The 24,998-nt window shown below is 38.0% G+C and overlaps 2 protein-coding genes across 8 annotated transcripts in view; both read right to left on the bottom strand.

Moving 5' to 3' along the window:
* The window catches only part of TNFRSF11A (TNF receptor superfamily member 11a), a 42,319-nt gene extending 32,326 nt beyond the window's left edge, over positions 1-9,993 (bottom strand). For all 3 annotated transcript variants that reach the window (XM_063298785.1, XM_063298787.1, XM_063298788.1), the window contains exon 1: positions 9,798-9,993. In XM_063298785.1, coding sequence (XP_063154855.1) covers positions 9,798-9,860 — 63 coding nt within the window. In that variant the 5' untranslated portion in view covers positions 9,861-9,993. The remainder of the gene's footprint in view (positions 1-9,797) is intronic.
* Positions 9,994-18,581: 8,588 nt separating this feature from the next.
* RELCH (RAB11 binding and LisH domain, coiled-coil and HEAT repeat containing) overlaps positions 18,582-24,998 on the bottom strand; it is a 69,836-nt gene continuing 63,419 nt past the window's right edge. For 3 of the 5 annotated variants that reach the window (XM_063298782.1, XM_063298781.1, XM_063298784.1), the window contains 3 exons: positions 22,362-22,450; positions 21,901-21,971; positions 18,582-21,011 (listed from right to left, as the gene is read on the bottom strand). In XM_063298782.1, the coding sequence (XP_063154852.1) occupies positions 20,891-21,011; positions 21,901-21,971; positions 22,362-22,450 (281 nt within the window). In that variant the 3' untranslated portion in view covers positions 18,582-20,890. Of the gene's footprint in view, positions 21,012-21,900; positions 21,972-22,361; positions 23,629-24,998 lie in introns of those variants that run through there. The other 2 variants (XR_010067620.1, XM_063298783.1) reach the window with 2 other exon arrangements.

The following is a 24,998-nucleotide window of genomic DNA, read 5'->3' as shown; positions in this document are numbered from 1 at the left end:
CTTTGGCGTCAGTGGTTGGGGCACAGACGATGCTGAATGGTTTACCTTGGATTCAAACTGAGATCATTCTGTTGTTTCTGATGTTGTACCCCAGTACTGCTTTTCCCACTCTTTTATTGACTACGAGGACTACTCCATTTTTTCTAAGGGATTTTTGCCCACAGTAGTAGATATAATGGTCACATGAATTATATTCGCCCATTCCTGTCCATTGTAGTTCGCTGATTCCCAAGATGTCGATGTTCAATCTGGCTATCTCATGTTTGACCACATCCAGCTTACCTTGATTCATAGATCTTACATTCCAGGTTCCTATGCAATATTGTTCTTTACAGCATTGGACTTTCCTTTCACTTCCACTTCCACTTCCAGTGACATCCACAACTGAGAGTCCTTTCAGCTTTGGCCAAGCCAAGCTTTGGCCATTCTTTCTGGAGCTACTGGTAGTTGCCCTCCGCTCTTCCCCAGTAGCATATTGGACCCGAGGGGCTCATCTTCCAGCGTCATATCTTTTAGCCTTTTGATACCATCCATGGGGTTTTCTTGGCAAGGATACTTTTTTATTGTAAACCGCCCAGAGTTCCCCATGAGGGGGAGATGGGCGGTGAATAAATTTATAAATAAATAAATAATAATAAAAAATAATACTGGAGTGGGTTGCCATTTCCTTCTCCAGTGGACCACGTTTTGTCAGAACTCTCCGCCATGACCTGTCTGTCTTAGGTGGCCCTGCACGGCATAGCTCAAGGCTTCATTGATTAATGAATGAATGGATGACAACTATATGATAGCAAAAAGATAGGGAAAACCTCAACTTTTTCCTACCATCTAGTGGCCATTTGGACTGTTGCAGCCTAGATGTAATATCCTTCTAATTGCTTATGACATCACTAAAGAAACTTTTCTTCAATCTTGAGAATAGTTCTGTGGCCATTTTACTTTTTATTTAACTTAAAGTAGAAGAATAAATATAGTCATGTCATTGGGCAGTCCACCTGTAATGCACATGGCTAGCATAGTAACTGAATCAGCATTGTCACAATATAATAGTAAAGCTGGGATCAAAGAAAAGCCCACTTTTTTTCTTATATAAATTCTTCATGTCCTTACCCCTATAAATTTTACTTTCATATATCTTACATTTATGAGTTATAGTCATTTAATAAGACTGAAAAAAAATGTAGCACTAGCAAGTAAGAATTGCCTACTAGTTATGAAAAAAACCGTGAAATATAGAATATTAATTGTAATAACTATCACCATTGTAATCAATATTAATTGTAATTAAGCATTTGCCTAATTGAAGTACCTAAGAGTAGAAGCTGTGTTCTATTTCATCCAAAATCCATATGCCAATAATTACTTAAAAACTGAAGAGCTGGCTTTGTCTAAACAAAACCTTTCATGTTCTCAGATATGACCTAGAAGAGTCTTTGCTGCTCCAGACATTCACTTCCAGGTCTGTAATTCAAAACAATTCCTAAACCATGAAGGAAATGGTTTTCATGATGTCAACTTTCCAATGAGGCTCTTAAACCACATCACAAAATGTCAATCCCATAAAGCAAATATACAGTCAGGAAATGCAACAAGCTAAAGCAAACTGAAAAAAGACTACTGCTTCTCTTTTAAAAAGATGAAGGATGTGAAAACATTAATATAGTTATACTATGAGGAAGCTGACTCACCAAGAGATGACTTCGTATAGTACCCAGTACAGATTATAAAGAAACTCAGAATTAAATCATCTAAGTATTTGTAGCTCAACTGTAATCTTAAAAAAACATTAAGAAGTTTCAAGTTCCATTTCTTTAGGAAAATTAAGTACATGCTTACTGAATTTAGTGGAATGAATCCATTTCGATACTATATACTCACAGTGAGGGTCTGAATGGGGAAAAACAGGCTTCAACTGAACCCTGGCAAGACTGAGTGGCTTTAGGTTTGAGGCCCTCCGTTTCTAGGACTATACCATCTTTGGTGCTGGATGTGGTTGCACTGCCCCAAACAGACCCCGTGTATAATCTGGGGGTCCTCCTGGACTCACAACTCCTGCTCGATGAGCAGGTGGCAGTCGTGGCTAGGAGGGCCTTTGCACCACTTCGTATTGTGCGCCAGTTGAGTTGTTCCTACATCTAGGGGCCCTATCCACCGTCACTCATGCCCTGGTCACCTCGCGGTTGGACAACTGCAATGTGCTGTATATGGGGCAGCCCTTGAAGAGTATCAGGAAACTTCAGCTGGTGCAAAATGCAGCGGTGCGAGCAGTTATGTATGTTTCTGGTAGGACGCACATTATACCTCTGCTTCACAAACTGCATTAGTTATCAATTTGTTTCTGGGTCCAATTCAAGGTGCTGGTGTTAACCTTTAAAGCTCTTCATGGCATGGAACCGGGCTATTTGAGGGACCGCCTCTTCCCAATTTCATCTGCCTGTCCCACCAGATCCAGCAGAGAGGGCATGTTACAGGTTCCATCATCTAGGGAGCTACATTTGGCAGGCTGTAGGCAGTGGGCCTTTTCTGCTGTGGTGCCTGCATTGTGGAATCTTCTCCCCCCAAGATGAGGTTGGCCTCATCACTTCTGAGCTTCCGAAAATCCTTCAAGACCTGGTTAAGCCAGCAGGTCTGGGGACCCCAGTGGATGGGTGAACTAGTGAGGTAGCTCATTATTAATATTCCTTTGTCTACTGTTTTTTGTTTTAGCTTTGTTTTTTATAGTTTTTAATGTTTTTTAATAATTAATAATGATAATGGTATTTATTAATTGTTTTAGCTTATTATACGCCGCCCAGAGTCGCTTGTTTTGTGAGATGGGTGGATATATAAATTAGATAGATAAATAAATAAATATGAACATACAGAGTTAAATGCTATAGTGCTAAAGAAACTGCTAGATTTATACATCGCACAAAACTGTCATTTCTTTTAAACCCAGTTTGTTAAAAGTCATGGTGATCATGATTCACATAAAACATTAAGAATAATTCATGTTTACAAGCTGAGCTCACACATTTTGCTAAGCCAAATACAAAGCCTACAACTCAGTGTGCCATGTGAACCCAGCTTTTGATTAAGGAGCAAGGCCCACTCATTGCAGTGGGATTTGTTAATAAGTATGGACAGAATGTCTTAGCTTTGACTAAGTTATAGATGTTAAGTCATGATTAGGGTAGCTTCTTTCAGAACAGGTAGACCTCACTTGTACAAGAGGTGGCAGTGGATGTTAGAAAATTATAATATTTATTCTAAAATTATAGAAATGACTGCTACAGTTCATGTTTTGTAGAAATTTTAAGTTGTAGAAGCAAGATACTGACAATTTAAAAAGAATCTTTTTAAAAAAAATTGGCAACAGCATTGTTAATTTTTATGATTAAATAAGTAGTTTGATATTTCATTCAATTGTATGAGCCTATCAGATAATTCGGGAATAATAATATTGTAATCAGAAAAATATGTTTTACAGATAAAATGATATAAAAACATTTTATTTACCATGGAACCAAACAAGAATTTATGCTTGTGTAATGCTTTAAATAAGGACACTAAAATAAGGGAGACACAGAAATGCTCAAAGAACCTTAATGTTAATCAAAGCAAAGAAACAAACAAACAGGATCACAGATATATCACAGAAAGTTTTATTTATCATGCCTCTCTGTGCAGAGGTAGAGAGGTTTGTAAGGAGGGCTCCCAGAATAAAAGTCCAGAATAAACTTCAGTTAATTCCTCCCCCTGACCTGGTAAGAGTCAGGATCTGGGGAGGAGGAATGGGTACAATCCAGAGTTGGAGTGGGGTAGAAGTTGACTGGTGGGGTTGCCAAGTGACTTGCTGGCTTTGTCAAGTGTACCCCTGACAATGTGATTTGATTTGGAGGAGCTAAGTGAAATATCAGAGGAGTAGTTGGAAAGAAATGAAGGGGGTGATATGAGGGGACCCTGATAGGCATGCCCAGAGGTTGGAGAGTGCTGAATTAGAAGAGGTGAAGGAGAAGGGATTAGAACCAAGACAGTGATGGGCAGACAGAGACATGGCAGGAGGATTGAGCAAGCCACTCTGGGGGAAAGGGGACAGGGCATTTGAGACCAGTCCTACTTCTGGGTGCTGCATTCTTAGAGGTTCTAGGATCCAGCTTCAACTGTTTCATGCTAGGTCTGCCTATAATAAATCTCTTCCCAGCTAAGATCTCAGTGTGGATGAGGGTAGATCTGGCTTGTAGTATTGAGACTTGGTTTGGTGAGTGGGGGTGTGAATGGAACCCCTCTTGGAAGTCTGCCCACCCAGATTTCATGTTTCCCTGTTCCACCTGAACAGTACCATTTTCCTCCTTACGTCAGCTCCAGGGCTCCTATCCATCCTCGAGCCGTGGTATCTGGCCGCAACCCAACCTCAGCAGCTGATTGGCTGCTTGCAGGGGAAGGACCACCTCTTCAGCTGAGCCTCTGCTTAGCATTAGCTCTACTACTCTGGGACCTTCCTTTCATCCTGGCTGTTACAGCAGAAGAACCAGTAAAATTTTCACTTCGTACTCCAAATGTTGCTGGTTTCAAACCTAGCAGGAACTTTTGTTTTTAATTACTGATTTTCAGAGTTTTTCAGTTCCTTTATCTTTTTTTTCCTAATCATATTTCCAGTTACTTGAACTTGTACATAATCTATGGGCTGTTTGGGAGGTGGAGTAAAAACCTTCTATTTTTGATGCTTTAACCCTTGGAGATGGCAAAATTGACTTGTTTGATTAGAGAAAGGACAATAACCACATTTATTAGTTACTGGAAATCCCTTATGGACTTTTTGCTGAAAAAAAAATGAACTTGTGATTTATGGGTTTGATGATTAGAAAGGGTAGACTATGGAAAGAGGGAAATTATGTTAACACATACAGTAGTGTTTTTTTTTTTTGGTGTCTTCAAGTCACTGTTGACTCCTGGTGACTGTCTGACAAGTCCCTGCGGTTTTCTTGGCAAGGATTTTCAGAAGTGGTTTGCTGTTGCCTGCTTCCTAGGGCTGAGAGAAAGTGACTGGCCCAAGGTCACCCAGCTGGCTTTGTGCCTAAGGTGGGACTAGAACTCTCGGTCTCACGGTTTCTAGTATGGTGCCTTAACCACTTCACCAAACTGGCTCTCTGTACCATTATAGGCAGCATGAAAAAGTACTTTAAATGCTCTCAACTAAAAAAAACTTCTTGACTCTAAAAAAATAGCTAATCACTAGTATACTGCTAATAGTAGTAACAGCAGGAGCCTTCACAGTTCTGTTATGTTATACATTTATTACATCATTGAATTAAAACTGTGCCTAGAGCATCAGCAACCCATGCCAGAGGTCTAGCCCACGTTTTAAGACTTGCCAATCCAGAGAAAAACATAATCATTACATAATTCTGTACCATGGTTATTATCAATGTGAAAAAATTTCTTCACATGCTTTTGCCTTACTGGTTACTTTACTTCTGCAGCTATTTTTTTAAAAAATCTTTTTGGCTTTGCGTACACCTTTTCAAATTTGTGTTCTTTTTCTCCCTTCCCTTTTCTAAGAGCACAATTGTAATACATGGAATGAAAAACAATATTGTTCTTCACACTATCTATAAAATTAGAATGAAGAACTTGTTGCCAGGATGTGGTTGAATCCAAAGATTTAGTAAGACTCAGGGAGGAAGTAGTGACTTGAATTGCTGACAGTACATACAACTGTAATGATTAATCCAAAGAAATTTTGGGAAGGGATAAATTTTGGTGTCCTTATATATTCAACATCAAACAAATAAAAGGAAATAAATCTTACTCCATGCATTCCATTCTTAAATAAGAGGAGACAATGCATTATGCAAAAATAAAATAAAAATGCCAACTTAAACATTCATAAAGCAAATTCAGAGTGTACCAAAAACACAATACAAAAAAGCTTGGTTTGATTGGTGGAAAGAACAAAAACATGAGGGTTTCCAGTCATTCTTTCTTATTATTCCAATGCACAAAAAAAAAAGCATCCTGTACTTCATGTGTTTCATCCTTGACCTTGAAATCAAAAGAATATAATGTGGAGATATTCATGAAGAGTTTCCTGCTTGTCACCTCCTCTCACAGTTAATTGTAAAGTCAAAGCCACTGACAATGACTGGCCTACGACCTAATGTGTAAGAGAACACATTAAGGCACTTAGTGAAATATTCTGTCATACATTATGTATCCCTTCTCTCATAGATATTACAGCTGCTGTGGCACGTTTTCCCCTATTTGGCGCAGCCCAGCTGCAACAGTTATATCTACTGCATCAGTAACTGCACCTTAATTATAAGACTTGACTAATATGGGAAGAATTTAAAAGGCTGGAAGCCTTTTCTATTTCTATAAAGATCCATAGATTAATGTTGACACTTCTCCTGTTGTGGATCCTTCCCTTCTATATTGCACATTTATCTTGGGGGTGAGGGGGATGTCAAAGCTTTACACTCCACTGCATAAGCTGCATTTTGACTGCACATTACAGTAATGAATTCAATTAAAAATTTCAGAAACAAGATTCATAATTTTAGTTCTGGATGTTAGTCTTCTCTTAATATTTACAGAATTCTTGTACAATTTAGTACTTCACTGAACTTTGAATCTGGAGAACACTTTCAAACTATTGAGTATTGTAAAAAATATTAATCACAAGTTAATGAATTAGACTTATTTTTGTCAACCTTTTAATTTTTTTCCTTATTAATCTTCACAATTCATAACCTATTAATATTTATGGTATCATTATTTTTTGCAATATATGTATTTATAAATGTAAAGCTTAATATATTTTTGTTCTTAATACATATGGCAAGACTAAATATAAATTACTAGTACTATAAGGTGAAATGGAAAACAGATGATTATCGTAAAATATGTACCAATGTATACAGAATAAACATAATGCAATTGTGGCTTTCTGCTCATATATGAATAAAATAAAATAAACATCAGGCTTAGTTTAAGATGGTGGTTTTGGACATAACAGAAGAGCCACAAGCGTAAAAATAACAGAGCTGTGCAGAAATCCAGATTTAAAAGGCAAAATACCTAGGCACACATGTAGCATGCGCTGGGAACAATTTAAAGTGGCTACATCTTTTCCTGGGCTCATGCACATGCCCTCTGCTGGTGACACACAATTCCAGGAAAAAATGGGTTGGGTTTATGATGTTCCCAACACATGCACACATGCTCCAAATCACACTTTGCCTTTAGAATCTGGATCTACGCACAGCTGTAAAAAATAGTATAATTACACTATAGTATCTATCTATCTATCAGATTTGTCACTGCCCATCTCCTCTCACCAGAGGGACTCTGGGCAGTTTACAACAAGATAATAAAACAAAAAATATACAATAAAATTACAATATACAAAAGTGCACCATATAAAAACAATTACAAATAACAGATAAATATAAATTATAGTGAATTTTTAAATGTTCAGAGGTGAAATAGCGGGATCTTGGTATTCACTGAATTTTGCTTTCTTCCTGTAGACATATCATTACCAATTTAGGTAACACTGTCAGTGCTTTAACACTAAACATCACTGTAACATCGTCAAAGCACTGACAGTGTTAGCTAGATTGGTAAGGAAATATCTGCAAGAAAATACCAAGCTCCATGAACACCAACATCACCATATCTCTGAGTTTTCAAAGTACTTCATACACTTTATATGGTCTTCTCATAACAATATATATGTTGGTCCATTATTGACTCTTGAGAGGCTAAGAAATATTGCTGAGAGATATTACAGGCAGGTGGCTGAATATGATTTATAGTTACCGACTATGCTAACAGGAGAGGTAAAATTCAACACAATTACTTCCTGATTCACAGAATAATTCTAGACTAGCAGTACAGTACTACCGTATACTGTTGCAAGCTAGTTGACTTATACTACATTTAAAAAGCACAAAATTGTTTAATAATGTATATACTTGACCTTTATAGAAGAATAACATTAATTTCTTCCTAATTTCTTGCAGACTTATCACGTTTTATCCAGGGCTGCTCAAATTACTTCTTGAATATTTTAAAATAATAAGAAAAAAAAAAATTAAAGAAAGGTTGAGATGTAACTAAGAATAATATAGTCAAACATCAGAGGGAATGAAACAAGAGACTCAATATATATATTGTTTGTATTGTAATAATGTGTATTAATCTTTAAATACAGAGTTTAGTTTATAGGGTAGTTTCTCAAGGGAAGTACTGAAAGCCACATCACTGGAGATTTTTCCAGCTGGAAGTATTCTACCAAAGCCTGATAGCAGTGAAAACCACCACTGGGTGAACCATACAGTCTGTTCCCCATAAAGATTTGAAAACACAAACATGAGTAAACGGATAGATGTGCTTTGTATGTATTCTAACACGCTGTTTTTCAGCACATGCAAACTACTGTATATCCTGTAATAATATTTCTCCATAAAGCTTTACTGGGTGAACATATCCTGAGAAAGTTGGCTAGGAATGGCTTGTTTTCCTTCTAACTTCAAAACTTACTGAAGTAAAAACACTAGCATGAGGTTTGTTTTAGGTAAGGCAGAGTTGAAAGAAACTGGAAGCATTAGAAAGGATGACTCCTTTTTAATTCTCTGAAACTGATTTTGGTACTCTTTGCAGAATATATGTTCCTTCTGACTAGGGCTTTTGATTTGCTGGAATAAATCAGTGCTTATTTAGTTCATTTCACTTCCAGTTCTTCTGTTTTTTTTCTAAATGGTTTATACTACTTGTGTCTCCATGTGTATTACAGCACATAGGGTCTACCTGAAGGAGGAGGAAGTACAGCCAGAACAAATGATTCCCTCCCACTTCCAATCCTCTGTTCTATCTTTACAATTACTGGAAGAAAGGCCAACTTGAGCATTCAAGTTAGTTCCATTAAACCTAGTGGCCTGGTTCATTTCTCACACTAATCCATAGTTTGCTGAACTAAAGTTTATTAAATAATCCATAATCAGTTGCTTGCATTTTCACAACACACTTAACCATAAATGATGGATTGCAAACCATAACGGCAAGGTTTGCACAACATACTATGCTGAAATCAACAAGCCAAAATTATGGTTTAGTCCAGTGTGTGCAACTATCCAGCAGAGCTTGTTTAAGAGAGTGTTTAGGATGCCAGCATTAATATGAAACAACAGCGAACTGATTGCAGATTAAGTTAGTTGAGATCCATTGAAATCAATGGGAAAGCTAACAATTACTACTTTAAGCACCCTTAATGTCAGTAGGAATTAAATGCAATTAGTTCTCCACCCTACCCTATGAGGATCTATGCAAAAGGAAGACAAGAGTTCAGTGGGGGTATTCCAAGATAAGTGAGTGCAGAAATTCAGCTTTAGCAGTTAAGCCCGCTGTTATCTGCACAATGTGCAGGAAAAGCTCACCCCTGCCAGCTTTTCCCCAGCAATACTTTGGTGCCAATGTAAAGACCCCCCACCCAAGTCCTGCTGTGCTGCCTCATCGTGGCGGGGTGTGTGTGCCCCTGGGAGGGAAAGAATCATGGAGAAATTCTATCTATCTATGTGGTCGCTTGGAATCGAAAACGACTTGACGGCACATAACCAATCATTGTAAAGAAAGGCACACACTCACAATATACACGCACGCCATTTCGTATAAAGATGTCAAACGTTGAACTGATTTGTTTATGTTTGGTTAGCCATTTGCAGAAGCTTTCGAAACTGACCGCCAACAAATAAAATCAACCCAGCGGGAGCTCGAGCGAGGATTTGGAAAAACCCAGCACCTCCGCGCAGCCTTACCTGCACGTCAGGTACGACAATGGCGAGAACAACCACTAGCCAGCAGCTCCGCGGAATTGCCATATCGGTGGAGTCGTCCTTGCTCTCATCAAGGCTAAGCAGAAAGAAATTCCCCCAAGCCGAGGCGCTAAGCGACTTCTTCCGCACCGCGAGCGCCAGTCCCGAGAGAGCAGCAGAAGGCGGGAGGGAGAACCCGCCCCCTCAGGCTTCAGCTGCCCCCGCGCGGGTTTCCTGAGGGCTTCACTGGCAGCGCTCCTGTTGGAGGGCGATGGAGGGGGCGCTTTCTGGGTCAGGTGCCATATATATTTATTTACCGCTGCTCCGCCTTGTAAGAAGGAATTAACCTCATGCCACCACCCCAGGGAAGTAGCAAGATTGCCTTGTTTAAAGCTGGCTTTGCTCCAGTAGCTGCCAGCTGTAATTGATCTTTCCATTCTTCTTTCAAAATAAAATAAAGAATATGGCAACCATACTTTCTGCAATTCTATTACTGTTCTTTGCCCTTTCCACTATTTCCACTCCTGACATCCAATTCGGGCTGCCTCTGCCAATAAAATGGCAGATACCAGCCTATTTTTTAAGGGGTGACATCCATCCATTTGTTGGTGAGGTCAGACTAGTTGATGTTCTTTGGATATCTTTCCTCAAACACAACAAGAATTGAGTGGTCTGTGATAGTTGGTCTAGTGGTTAAGGTGCTGGGCTAGAAACCAGGAGACAGAATTCTAGTGCAGCCTTAGGCACGAAAGCCGGCTGGGTGACCTTGGGCCAGTCAGTCAGTCTCAGCCCAGCTCACCTTAAGGGGTTGTTGTTGTGGGGAAAAGAGGAGGAGGAAGGAGTATTTGGTATGTTCACTGGCTTGAGTTATTTATAAAAAATAATAAAGGCGGGATAGAAAATAAATAAATCTCTGCATTGTCTCCTGACCTGTAATATAATGTGATTTTCTTTACTGTTTTGGACCTTTGAAAGATCTGTGAGTGTTGCCTTCCAAGTAGGACCATATTTTGATGGAAAGGCAGATTTTGCTTACTCATGAACACTGTCAGGAAAGGAGAGGGAAGATTGTCATCTGAAATATAGTGTATGAATGGCACTGCTGGCCTGAATGCACTTTATTAGATAACTAAGTCACAAATGATATAAGGCAGCTGTTGACTATATCCCTGACTGAGTGGGTCAAGCTTCTGAGAGGGAGAATTTGCAGCTCATGCTGGTGAATTGTTTCCTCATTAAGACTTTTACTAATTAGTCTATATTTAGTGGATTACTACTGTTTCAGGCACGTCCCACGCAGGTGACATCTTCTATCTGTACATGCACACAGAAGATACACATTCATTAAATCATAAGAATTTGTTTAGGTCAGATGCTTCTTTTACAGGCATATTAATTTATCTGGTACTTTGGATAGAGTTTGGGCAGTTTCTGACTCAGGCAACATCTGTTCCTCCAATGCAGTTATCAGAAAAGACGCTGTAGTTTGAACAACATCAATGTCTTCCTCTTTTTTATATATTCAGATGATTCTGCAATTTAAACATATTACTTGCTCAACCCTGATTCAGTCTGTGATACTCATTTTGAACTAAAGCTGTATACATCTAAGTTTTTTAGATCACTGACACTAGACATTTTAATATCTTACGTGTCTGATTTCAGTATTCTAAAAAAATAGGTATGTATATACAAACTTCCTACATTTTGTTTTACATATTAATTTTAATTAAAATGTCAATGAAAAACTCATAGTTTTCTCAGTTTTGATCACAGAGTCCATGCATGGAGCATGGTCACCTGTTGGAGTCAATCTATATCAAGAGGCTTCTATGGGAGGTGGAATGAGACATGATTGAGTTCCAGTTTTTACAACATTTGCCCCAACAAAGACAGATAGACAGATAGACAGATAGATAGATAGATAGATATAGATGTGTGTGTGTGTATTAACATATGAGGACAGTGGGAGAGGGAAGCCAAGCAATCCTGGAGGTGGGCTAATTTTATAGGCCCACTGCCCTAACATGGACCTCTATGTCATAATTAACATGAATGGTCTCTGATTCATCTTCTCCATATCAGTAATGTATATATATTATTAACTGTACAATTATTAATGTGCCCCTCCCACAGAGAGTAGCATGATAAACATGATATTGCTAAGGAAGTGGCCCTGAGCAGAACCTAGAAAACATACAGTTGAGGTACCATATGTAAACTCATTTGCTTAAGTATAAACTTGGTATTATAACAAACACTAATACATTGTTTTAAAGATAAAAATAAATTCTCATGCAAAGGAAGCCATTTAGTTCCAAAAAAGTGCTGAATTCTCAGTTCTGACTACGATTTGTATTGTTCCATGATTTTGTCCAACTGATTCTAGTTTTCAAAATATATTTTGCTTCTCTCAAATTAGTGCACTTCTATCCAGCAGCTTCACAGTGTTAAATATATATTTTTCTGAGATAAATGTGAAAATTATTCAAATCATTGAGGACAAACAATATGATGAACTGAAGAATGAAGCACCATTAATCTTGCATTTATTATTAAGCATATTCTTTGGAAACAGAATTCTATAGCTAAATACAATATTCTAAACTTTTGGCACTTCTGGATAATTGTGACATGACAGTACCTGATTTGTATCTTGATAGTTGTCATGGAAAAATACTTTTTACTGCCTCTTTGCAGTTTGGTTTTTCTTATCAGTTTTCAAATTGTGGGAAAAGAAGGAAGTTTTTCAAAAGTTTAAATGTACTATCTGCTAATTCCTCCTACTTTTAGAGAAATCATAGCTACTGTTTTAAAATACTACTAAGTGGACTATAACTATAAAATATGGGTGGCAGAGACTCAATTCTCTTGACATTTAAACTGTGATTCCTTTCCCCAACTTTCAAGTGTATTATTGGTATTATAAAATTAAATATAAACCATCTTGCCTGCAAAATACTTGCTGAGCTTGTTGACATTAATCTGATTTTACAAAGGCAAGATCATGTGAGAATATTTGAAACAATTTTTAAGAAAATGTTTGTATGAACACAGTGCTGGTTCTGCTGGAAAAAATATTTTACCTCATTGCCAGTTGATTGATTGATTATGTGCAGTCAAATTGGTGTTGACTCAGCAACCACATAGATAGGTTTTCTCCAGGAGGATCTGTCCTGAACTTGGTCCTTCGGGTCTTCTAATACTGCACCCACTGCTGCTGCAATTGAGTTGATCCACCTTGCTGATCATCCTCTTCTATTTCCTTCCACTTTCCCCAGCATTATAGACTTCTCCAGAGAGGTAGGTATTCGCTTCATGTGTCCAAAGTATGATAATTTGAACCTGGTCATTTCTGCCTCAAGTGAGAACTCTGAGTTGATTTGTTTGATGATCCATTTGTTTGTTTTCTTGGCTATCCAAAGTATTTTCAGGAGACTCCTCCAAAACCTAAGTTCAAAAGTGTCAATCCTTTTTCTAACCTACTTCTTCAAAGTCCAATTTTTGTTTCTGTAGAGTGTTACATGGAAAACCATTGCCTGCCTGATTCTGATCTTTATAAGTATAAACACAACCTGGCATCTCAATGTTTTTTCCAAGGCCTTCATTGTTACTCTACCAAGTGCTAGTCTGTAGCATATTTCTTGAATAAAGGTTCCTTTACTGTTGATAGTCCTAAAATGCAAAAGCTATTTATCACTTCAGTATCTTCATTAGCTTGTTTCTATACCTGTTGTCATTTGTTTGGTCTTCTTTATATTTAATCTTGGTCTATTTTTTCACTGTGCTCCTTACTAGAGCTTGCAAATCCTTTGCATTTTCAGCTGTCAGAGTAGTGTATTTAGCACAGTACAGGTTATTGATGTTTCTTCCTTCAGTTTTAAAACCACACTCATCTTCTTCCAATCCAGCTTCCCTCAATATATACAGTATTCTCCAAATAGGTTGAATAAGTAAGAAGAGAGTATACAACCTTGCCTCACTCCTTTGCCAACCTGGAGCCAGTCTATTCCACCATATTCTGTTTGTACTGTGGCTTCCTGATCTGTGTATAAGTTTTGCCATTGCCAGTTAAATACTGCAGTCCTAAAAAACTGGACAAAATTCTCACCCATTTTAAAAATGCAAAATACTATTTAATTTCTCCTCCAACTGCAGATAACTGACCTGTGAAATGTATTGTTAAATGCTCCTAAGAGACTTAAGAAATATTTTTGCAATCTACTTTTGAATATTTGCTGTAAAAATGGCTCAGTATCACATAACAGACACTATACCACTTAGAACACATACTGTATACTGTAACTTTAATTTGAACAAAACACTTAGGTATTAAACATTAACTAGAATGAATGTTTGTTCAGACTTTGCTCAACAGCCATGTAGAACTTCAATAACTTTGACTTTTGACAGAAAAAAGTTGCTTTGATATCCAGAAAGAAAATGCTGCTGGTACAATATACTTTGTTTGAAAGACAGTGCTTTTATTCTATGGAGTACTGTTTACACATTCATATTTTAGTCTTCTCACAGTATCCTATCTACAGCAGTGATTCTTTGGACTAGCAGATGTTACTGAGTTATAGAACCCTCGTTACGGTCATGGGAACTGCAACTGCCTCACCTCTAACATGTCCCAACAGTCTTTGTTTTCTACTGTGTCCTCATGTTGTTGCCTTCATTTGATCCCCTACTTATACTTGGGGCAGCCTTAAGCTGTTCTTAGCTGTAAAAATAGTGTTTTGCCCCTTATCTAGGCTGACCATACATGCCGTTTTGAAGAGGACAGTCCCGTTTTTTTAACACTTCCTGACCGTCCTGTCATTTTAATATAAATGTCAATTTTGTCTCGTTTTTTAAAAAACATTGGAGCTGTTATTGGGAAAAGCGGGAAAAAAATGAAATTGAAATTGAAAAGGAGGCTGACTATCCATTGGCAGTAGATCTCAATCCGGTGGGAAACCTATAGTAGGAACTGCAGGAACAGCTGATCGGTGGTGAGCAAGAGGAAAAGTTGCTGCTGCCAATCAGTGCAGTGGAAGACAGTCGGAAAAGCGTGCCCAGCAGAAAAGAAGCCGATTGGCTCTCAGGCCAAAATGGCGGGAAGACAATAAAACAAAAGGGCGTGCCAGAAAGGAACAGGTTGTTGGGGACAACCGTTCACTAGACTCCTCCATTCCTGTTCTGCCCCAGCTCGCTGCCGCCTTCAGCTCTCCTGTGCTTCTCCAGCCTGCTGCCACCTCCGTTCCTGTCCTTCCATCCCAGCTCGCCATCTTCAACTCTGCTGCACTTCTCCAGCCTGCTGCTGCCTCCGTTCCTGTCCTCCTGTCCCAGCTCGCCACCGCCTTCAGCCCTCCTGCAACCTCTCCACCCAATGCCATCCCTGCACCAGTCTCTCTGGACCCAGCCACTGCCACACCTCCCCCTCTTGCACCTTCCCAGCAAGGACCAGCAAATGGATCTTAAAAACTCTTTAAAACTTTTTTTATCGTCTTACTTTTTCATGAATACGGAATATTACATAATATTACATAAGTTTAACCCTGTCCTGTTTTGCCATCCCAATGCCCCGTTTTTGTCTCAAGGAAATATGGTCAGCCTACCCTTATCCCAATACAGGTTGTGCAATGGATACAGTTAACACAATTCACGGACCATCCCATCAATGGTACAGTCAGATAACCTCTGGGGAGAGGGGGCGGGGATATAGCTGACATCTCTTGGCCACTTTCAGCTGGTGCAACCACTTCCCCTCCCTTCTGGACTCTGGGCATGATCTTCCAGGGCCATTCTGCCTTGGGCATGGGAGGTATCCATTTCTTTCAAACTTCCTCCTCTTGTGCCTACCAGATCTCTAAGGTAATCTCTTGCTCAGAGTTCTAGATCAGCCTGAACAGTGGCAGACAGAGCTGTACATTTAAGTAGGAGAAAGATGTCTCTCTTCTGCTTCACAGCACAACTTTCTATGTGTCTTCAACTGATAAAATGATAATTAAGCTCTGTTTGAATGTATCTATGCAAAACACTTGTGCAAAACCAGAATGAGTTTTGACTGATGTCTAAATCCACCAGTCTAGCTACCTGTCAAAACTAGCTTTCACTCTAGCCCTAGCCCACACTGAAGAGAGGATTGATGGATGTTTTCTCACCAGCTGGCTACTCTTTGTGGGAGGAAAGTAAACAAAGCTGGAGGCATTCACCAACCACTATCCTTAATGTGCTTTTTACATCATAAATGGGGACAGCACCACTTGCCAGCATGATGCCTGTGGCAGGACAGGGATTACAAATGGGGAAGCAAATTTTTTGCTGTAATAGTTTTCTCCTGGCTCATAGTGGTGGATAACACTTGAACTTGGGTTTGGGGAAGGCCCTGTATAATCATTTTATTCTTTTCCATATACATAATTGCCCTCACCTCTCCCAAAAGGTCAGTTGTGGAACTCCAAAGAACTGCTTCCCATTTTATGAAGCGATGTGCCCCTGGAAGAATTGGTATAAAAATAATCTTCAACTATTTTAGGCATCAAACTAATGCAAATGGGAGACTAATTAAAAAAAAAACTACTTTGGAGGGGGAAAATGTATAAACTTTTCTTTGTAATTCACAGTGACCAGATGAAATATGAGGCAAAGGTACATATTGTAAGAATTGACAGAAAAAATGTTTTATCTAGACTTTTCCCTTCTGCATAACATGATAACTATACAGAATACTAACTTCAGAGCAACATTTAGCAGGATTCTAAAAACATGGCTGTGCACAATTTATTAAACTGAGAATTGCCTCACTGTGAGGTATGGATAATTTCCTGTTGACATTTGAGCTGGCTGTGGTTTCCCTCCTTTAAAAGGGGAGGGTATCAATTAAGATGAAATCTTGCAAGCTTATGGAATCTGAGTTTCCTGAATGCTCTGGAAGATTTTCTGGATGCAGGACCGGGTAATTCTGTCAAGGCTCACTACAGTATGGAACTGGGAGATGAGAATGATACTCTCTCGAGTGCCATCTCCAGTTACAGGAATCTAGAATCCTCTTGGTTCCTAAGGAATTTGAGAAAATGAAGTGAACTCATTCACAGCTAGAACGCAGATGATGTAAAACAGCAGACTGAGAGACTGATTGCTGAATTCAGATCAAAAGTTTTCAGGCTATCTCAAAAGTGAATAAACCCAATGGTTTTTTAACAATTACAACTGTTAATTGAAAGGTAGCTGTAATCTGACTCATATGCAATCTGCATCTGCATAACCAAATTGTCTTCTCTCCCTTCCCCGCTCATCCCAATTTAAACCCTGTATCAGTTGAGCCACTCCATGCATCATGAGCTGCAGCTCATGAAAGCTTATGCCTTTTAATAAAATTTGTTAGTTGGAAAAAGTGTTATCAGATTGTTTTTTTGTTACCATAGACTAGCATGGCTTTTCTTCAGTATCTGTATGAAGCTGCTAGAGATTTGCAGCATGTTTTTATCAGTATGCTAATGACAATCAACTTTTATTTCTCCTTCCCATCTTAATTAGGAGTGGCTGTGCTGGATTGGATGGGGGCCCACAAGCAAAACTTAATCTAAGTGTGACCAGATCATTTCAAACCTGGGAATTAGGAAGATTATATATTAGTGTTCCTTTTGAGCAGGCACATAGCTTGGCTTTGCTTAATAGCAGTCACTAGTATAGATGGTCTCACTGGCAGAGAGGTTCTGTACCTAGATTTTCCTGGTGCACCAGCTACAATCATACCTGGACTGGGATGTTCCACCTCACTAATCCATGCCCTAATAAGCTCAGGATTTTCTTACTACAGTATCCTGCATGGGATAGAAGGTGCAAATGGTGCAGAACACATCTGTCAGATTTTTAAATGGGGTAGCTAAATGAAATCATACACTGTAACATTGGTCTTCATAGTGCCACAATAGCTGGTTGTAAGGTACCACGGCCAATTTAAGCTGTTGATTCTAGTCTAAAGCCCTAGATAGCTTGGTACTAAAGAACTGAAAAAATAATGTTACCCTGTATCTTCCAGCGATACTTGTTTGGCCAACAGTAAGTATAGTTGGCCTCTACATACTGCATTCTTTTGGATCACAATTTATGAAATACCCAAGCATATTTAAGACTGGACCAGGCAGCTTTTCATGCCCTTATAAAATTGTATTTACAATAATCCTGCCCAATTTTGACTACCTGAAGCTGTTTGCAGAAAACATGCCTATCCTGAGTTCCAGAAAAGGCCATACATATTTCTAGAATATATTGGTCAGTCTATGATATGGAAATACCTCACAACTGTGCTATTATCTAAAAAATCTGAAATAATAATATATTAAATTTATATGCCACCCGACTCCCAGCAACCCATATAAATATAGGATTGTCCAGGTTGGAAATCCTGACATCTGAAGTATGTAAGAGAAGCCTTAGCTAATCAATTTGATGAATAAATAATTCTGTCCCTCATGGGGCACAGTAGTGACATATATGGTTGTTACTGCAGTGCTGTGAATGAAAAGCTATAGTTAAATGGGAGTGAGAGTAGCTACAAGGGGAAATTGCAGCATTTTTAGTTTAAAAATATATAACTATTTTATATAATGGACTGAGGTGATGGGTGGTGAATAAATTTATAAATAAATAAAAATAAATTATATAAAAATTAAATGAGGATTAGATTAAAAAAACAACCACATTATATGAACATTAAATGCTCAAATCATAAATGGCAACCCCCCCCAAACAAATGCCAGATCACTTAGAATTCCTTAAATAAACATACAAAACAGGTATTCAAAACATTTTATTTAATCCAAGAAAGAACAAGAGAGTTAGCCACTTCTACTTTTTCTGGAATGCCCCAGCATTTCTTTGTCAGATGGTCTACTAAGAGAGCATTTGCAATACAATTAGTACAACCGGCAGGTAGTGAGGTGGAGGAGAAGACCCATTCATCAACAGAGGTCAACATGAGTATGTTTGCACTTTAAACGCAAGATGCACTTTTCCACACAAACCCTCTCTTCTGATGAAGATATGGTGGGACCCTAGGAATACTCTGGATGCAATCCAGGCCTAGTACAGTGAAAAATTGATGGCCTATATCAGTGTTTCTCAACCTTGGCAGCTTGAGGATGTGTGGACATAAACTCCCAGAATTCCCCAGCCAGCTACAATGGCTGGGAAATTCTGGGGGTTAAGTATGTATATGTCTTGCAGCAATTACTGCACTTCTTTTAGACATGTTTTAATTAATATTTTCCTACTTCTCAGCACAGAAATCCCAAAGTATATGATAAGGCAAGCTTTTCCCAACCTGGTACTTTCCAGAGCTACTATCAGCTCTACCTAGAAATAGTTCTGGACACTGGTAGATGGAAATGATGGTAATTTTAATCTAGTAATGGGCTGAGGGTATTTGTGATATTGGCTTTCCAAGATTAATTTTTGAAAGTGTGTTGACCACAAGTTCCTAAAGAGAGTAACAACAGAAAAGCTATTCCTTTGCCTTGAAATAACATTGGGGTTGAGCTTGATCATATGTGTAACATCTGCTGATACCCATACCAGGATTCCACAAATGCCTCAGGTCTATCTGTTTGTCTCTACCCCAGACTTAACACAAAAGTAACAATTTCATTAAAATAGGTACCGCATTATGTAATGTCTTCCTTTTATTTTTGTAAAGTTAGGGTATGTGCATGTATATTTACAAAAAGCAGTAGTATGGGGAAAATGTAGAATGGATAAAAGATGTAGTGGACAGAGTTTGCATCTGGATATTTATAGAGTTATGAAATACTGGATGGGCTTAGCTTAATCTACCTCTTAAAAATGCTATAGGGATAGAAGAGGGTCAATTCACTTGTAATTTTAAAAAATCAGGATGTCAGGAGGATATTTTGTGTGTTGTATTTAAAATTTAATAAATTATTGCTTTCAGTCACTGCTGTGCTATGTAGGGTGTCAGATGCCACATTTTCTTTTACCCTTGCCCTGCAAGACCTAAAACCAAGTTAAACAAAATGCTAGCCAATCTCTTACCTCTGCAACCATTCCACTTGCCTGGCATGCTATAAATATGCTTACCCTATGTACTGTCCAGAATGTGCAATGTCAATTAATTTCTGATTGGTAGCTAAGTAGATGTTGTTCTAGCATGGAGACACTACAAATATATAGGTTGTTATATGGAGAAACATGATGTTGGCTTGAAGCATTTATGTGGAGCAGTATCACTTAAAATTTATTCTAAGAAGGCAATATTAGACTCACTCATATGAAAGAAAGCTTCATTGAAATCAGTATGGCTTTCATTTAGGTACATGTGATTAAGTTTGTACTATAATTCCTCCTCCCCTTACTGAGATAAACAGTCTTGCAGAAAGGTTAATACTAAGCTGTTTTATACACACTGAAAATGCCAATACATGTATGAGAGACATTTTTAAAAAATCTGTTGCATTCATCTGTTCTGGAATAAAGTGTAGTACTAGTAGTGCAAGGAATTCTGTGATACATTACATCCTCCATCAATGTGATACATTACATCCTCCATCAACTTCTGTAATTCAAATATATAACAACTTACAAAAACAACCCAGGAATCAGTGCTGGTGGCTCTTACCTGTCATTTTAGAAACATTAAAAAAGCTCTGCATTACCCCTCTTATAACTTAAATACATAAGTAATCTCCACTTTTATTACTTTATAACTGTGACTTCAAATTTACATTATTTTAAGTACCATCATAACAGTTCCATGTATAATACATATATCAGCCTAGAACCCATCAGGAAATTAAAAAAAACCCACGATATATATATATATATATATAAAAAAAAAAAAATTATGCTTGAAAGACAAGAACACATGACAGGGACTTGGTACAGACTTAATTTAGTTTTATAATAAACCACATTTAGCCCCAAATTAACAGATATGTAGCAATATTCAAGAGCAGTGCAAATATCTTTGTAGATCAGAGTAAAATTATACTACAGGAACATAAGACGGAAAATAAAAAGACAAGTACTTCAAGTACAAGGAACAAGTCTTAATGAGGTCTCTCAGTGTTAATGTTCTTCTTAACTCCAATTTACTTCTTCCTCTGGAATACATTAGCCAGCATGGCACCTGAAGTGGTTAACTGGCCCATTTTATTCAGAAACTTGGTCTTTGTATCTTCACTCACAAGGCTTGCCGCAATTGACATAGAACTAGGGGGAAGGAAAAGTAAGTTAATCTTTAAATAACATCACCAGTTACAACGATCTGAAGTAGTTGGGCAGAAGATATCTGACGTGAGACTATGAAAAACTGCTCCCCAAAACAGCAATATTAGGCTAAACAGTTAGTGGATCTGATTTAGTATAAGATGGTTTATTTACCCCAACTAAGTTTTTTAAAATTGTAATTAAAACAATTTGCCATTAAAAACAATAGAATGATGGCTTCCAAATTTGAATGAGATTTTCCAAGATGCAAAACTTCAGCTGCCAATTAGAGCTTTATACTGCCTCAGTAGGAAATCCAAGCCCTCTGCAGAATGATCCCATTGGGTAATTTTCAATTCACTCAAGGCAGGATGAAAGTCTGTAACTCAACCTGTTCCTTAGTTAAAATTCTCCATAGAATTTGCCACCTCTGGCATGTAGTTGGATGCTCAGAGTAAGATCTGAAGAGGGAAGGGGAATATTAGATTTAGGGATGACAGATTAATTCTCAAATCAGTGTTTCTCTTAAGATCAGTTGCTCTGATTACAGGTACCAAGAAACAAATGATTTTTTCCCAACAAATATGGATTTCCCATTACCTCCTTTAAAAACCAAACCAAAAGGCAAAAGGACTACTTGTTTCTTTCATTACCCCTGGGATTTGCACAACATTTTAATAAAGTGCTGTAGATGACTGATTTTCTTTTACAACAATTGTTTTTCAATATTCTTCCTCTACAGCGGCCTATGATCTCTCATAAAACAATGTTATAAAAAAATATGAAGTGAATCTGCCCAGGCCACAAATGTTCATCTTTGATCACATCATACTTCATCAATAGTGTTGCCCACATAATGCAGGTAATCTGTAAAAAAAAAAAATTGCTTTACCCTTGTGGTTCTTGAACACTCCTATTTTCCACTTTCTGTTCACATTCCTTTATCATGGAACTTAAAATTACCTAAGACATAGGACAGGACAAATGTTCAGACCAAAGACAAGATTTATGATAATACATGTTATCCAAATGAACACAATCAAACTTGAGAGATACACTGCACTTCAACATTTTTGGCAATATCTTAAGAATGCAGAATTGATGGCCACAAAGGTTACAATGAATGAAAACTGAAATTGCGATATACTTTCATTACCAGTGAGATCAAACAGTGATATATTTTATTTTATCTAATAATTTAAGCACATGTACTGTTTTCTTTTATCACTAAATTAAAACTTGCATTCTTAAATCTTAAAAAATTACTTCTAATGTTGACAATTTTATGCTGATAATATAAATTTCTTATGTCATTATAAACACTAACGATAAAATGGCAGCTTCTATATTCACCTCATGTTCTGGTGAGAGAGTTTCCATGTCATTTCTTAAACACCTGAGTCCAGGTAAGAAGTGACTGATCATTAACTCTTCTGAAATAACTAAAAGGTAAGCAGTTAAGGTCTGACAAAAAAAAATCTGGCTTGCCATCTCAGGTTAAAACTGGAAAATAATGTGCAAAAACCATGGCATGTTTAGTTACAAAGCTTTTCCTTCAAAAGATTAACTGTAAATGTTACAATTTTATTTCCTTAGTAAAAATAGAAAGCAAGCATCTGAAATAGTTATTGAGAAATGTAATACATTTGCAACAATACAGTCTTAATAGGACAGAAAAAAGAAAGCATTTTTTTCTAATAACATAAAGCAGCGAGAAATAAACCAGTTCTAGGTTAGCTATGATTAAGACTTTATTTACAAAAAAAAAAAATACTCCATCCCTATCCAATGACTCTGGCTTATATCCAATAAAAATGACACAATCCGTGAAAACAACCTGATAAATTAAAATACATTAGAAAGTAACATAAACTCATAAATTAAACTGAAATAACTAGCAGCCCTATGAATAATACTTCAGAACTTGAAAATAATTTTCTTTCTAAATACAAACAGGTGAGGGCCATTCTAACCTCGGGGGACAAGGTATTCCACAGGACTGGGTTACAACTAATAACACCTGCCTCCTGAAGGAAGGGACTGGAAGAATTTTGTCTTGGCCAGAATGCACAGGACAAGCAGATTCTACTCAGAGGACAGTCCCACAGATAACCAGGACCCAAACTCAAAGGGCTTTAGAAGTCCTAATCAGCATTTTGAATTTTACATGGAAATAAACAGATGGCTAATGTAATACCCAGAATACAAGGGTATTTTGCTGACGCATGTCTCACCTGCCAGCACATGGGCTGCAGCATTCTGCACCAAATGAAGTTTCTTAGTACTGTAGTCTTCAAAGACAATCCCATATAGAATGTGTGGCAGTAATCTAATACTGAGGTGATGAACATCACTGTGACATGTCACTTCTTGTGCATGTTTTAAAATATTAATTAAAAACACTGCAATTAAAAAACTAAAATGTTTGCAACCAATCTGTAATTCAACTTACTGCTGCTTCTTTACCTCAGATCTTAGACAATACTGCTAGTCTATGTGCCACAAGGTTAATCATTTCTTTCTCTTCCTCTACTATTGGGAGTGTAGCTCAGTCACTTCAGTCACTTCCTCTTCTCTTATCCAGAATACACTTTGACCACAGCAGGGAAGAAGGGAGAACCTGTATCACTTACTGTTAAGAGTCCACTGAAAAGAGGTGGCTTAAATTCTAGTTCTGTCTACTTTCTGAAACTGCAAAGAGTTCACATATCACAGTTTGACCAATACTGATATAGTGTAATTTATTTTTAATTTATTTTTTCTTTTTAAATTTACTGTTCTTAAAGTTACATTACTATACTTGAGGGCTTTTAAAGTTTGAGTTTAAGGCACTTCCACATTATGCCACTAGCCTTCCTATACTAATACAAAGCAGCATTCTTCAATCACCACTGAATGTCTATAAAGGCTATTTATCTCAGCCACCCAGAGCTCCTTCCAGCCAGCCAATGAGGAAGCAGCAAAAACAGGAGGCAACCAATGCTCTAGCTTTGCCCTTCATCTCATGGCATTAGCTTTTTATTGTGAGGGAAAAAGAGCCATTGTGTGAGGAGCAGCAAAATGTTCCTCAGTTTGGCAGAAATACCATAGGGTCTTGGTTTCCTGGAGGGAGGGAAGAATCCTAGTGGCAGGAAGAGGGATGAAGGGGGAGATTCCTACCGACAGCAAACTGCCTCTCCCTCCAGCACCAGAGGAAGAGGTGAAACAGATCTGATCTGATTAACTTTAGCTTACTTTCGCTGAACTCTTAAAGCTCCATGGTATCATGGATCAATATACGTTAGCCTTTCCAGGTAGACTGGACAGGAAACACAACCTGATGAGCTAATTCTACTTTATTGTAAGGCTACATCAACAGAATCTTGCATGTCTGAAAGTACAAGTTTCCCGCTGTCTATTTTACAGCCTGATAAGTTAGGGAGGTTCCTTTCTGAGTTTCTTTCTCTGCCCATTATGCAGCTGTGGATTATGACCTCCCTTATCTGATCGTTCCCTAGGCAGCATCTCTCCCCCTCCCCGCTCCCAAGGTCATTCCCACATACCATTACAATATGTGTGAAAGGATCCCAATGACAGTGTGTATTCAAAATCCATGTCCACAAAATGCTGGTCACACTTTGTAATCAGCTGAAGTTTACAACTGCAAAATCTGGCCGGCCTTTCAGAAAGGGACACTATCTTCTTTGATGTCATAAGTTTAAGAACCATGGAGGCTACAGGTGGGAATTCTTGCCTTCCTTAGGACTTGAACTGTTGTGTGGGACAGTTAAGAATGTCCTTAGCTTTTAAGAATGGATCAGTTTCAGAAAGTGGAAAAGTATCTCCATCTGGAAGAGTCCTTGTACCTCTTCTGACTCTGAAGGGCAGAATTCTATCGTTGCCACTGCAACATAGGTTATTTTGTGCACTTATTAAAAGCTGTTCAAATTGTCAACATCTGCCTTTAATATGCTCAGCAAAACCTGATGGCAACATTACACGTCACTCAAT

The sequence above is a fragment of the Candoia aspera genome, chromosome 3, assembly GCF_035149785.1.
Source record: "Candoia aspera isolate rCanAsp1 chromosome 3, rCanAsp1.hap2, whole genome shotgun sequence".
NCBI classification, from domain to species: domain Eukaryota; kingdom Metazoa; phylum Chordata; class Lepidosauria; order Squamata; family Boidae; genus Candoia; species Candoia aspera.
Note: the sequence above shows the minus strand (reverse complement) of the source record. Positions and strands in the feature narration are given on the sequence as shown.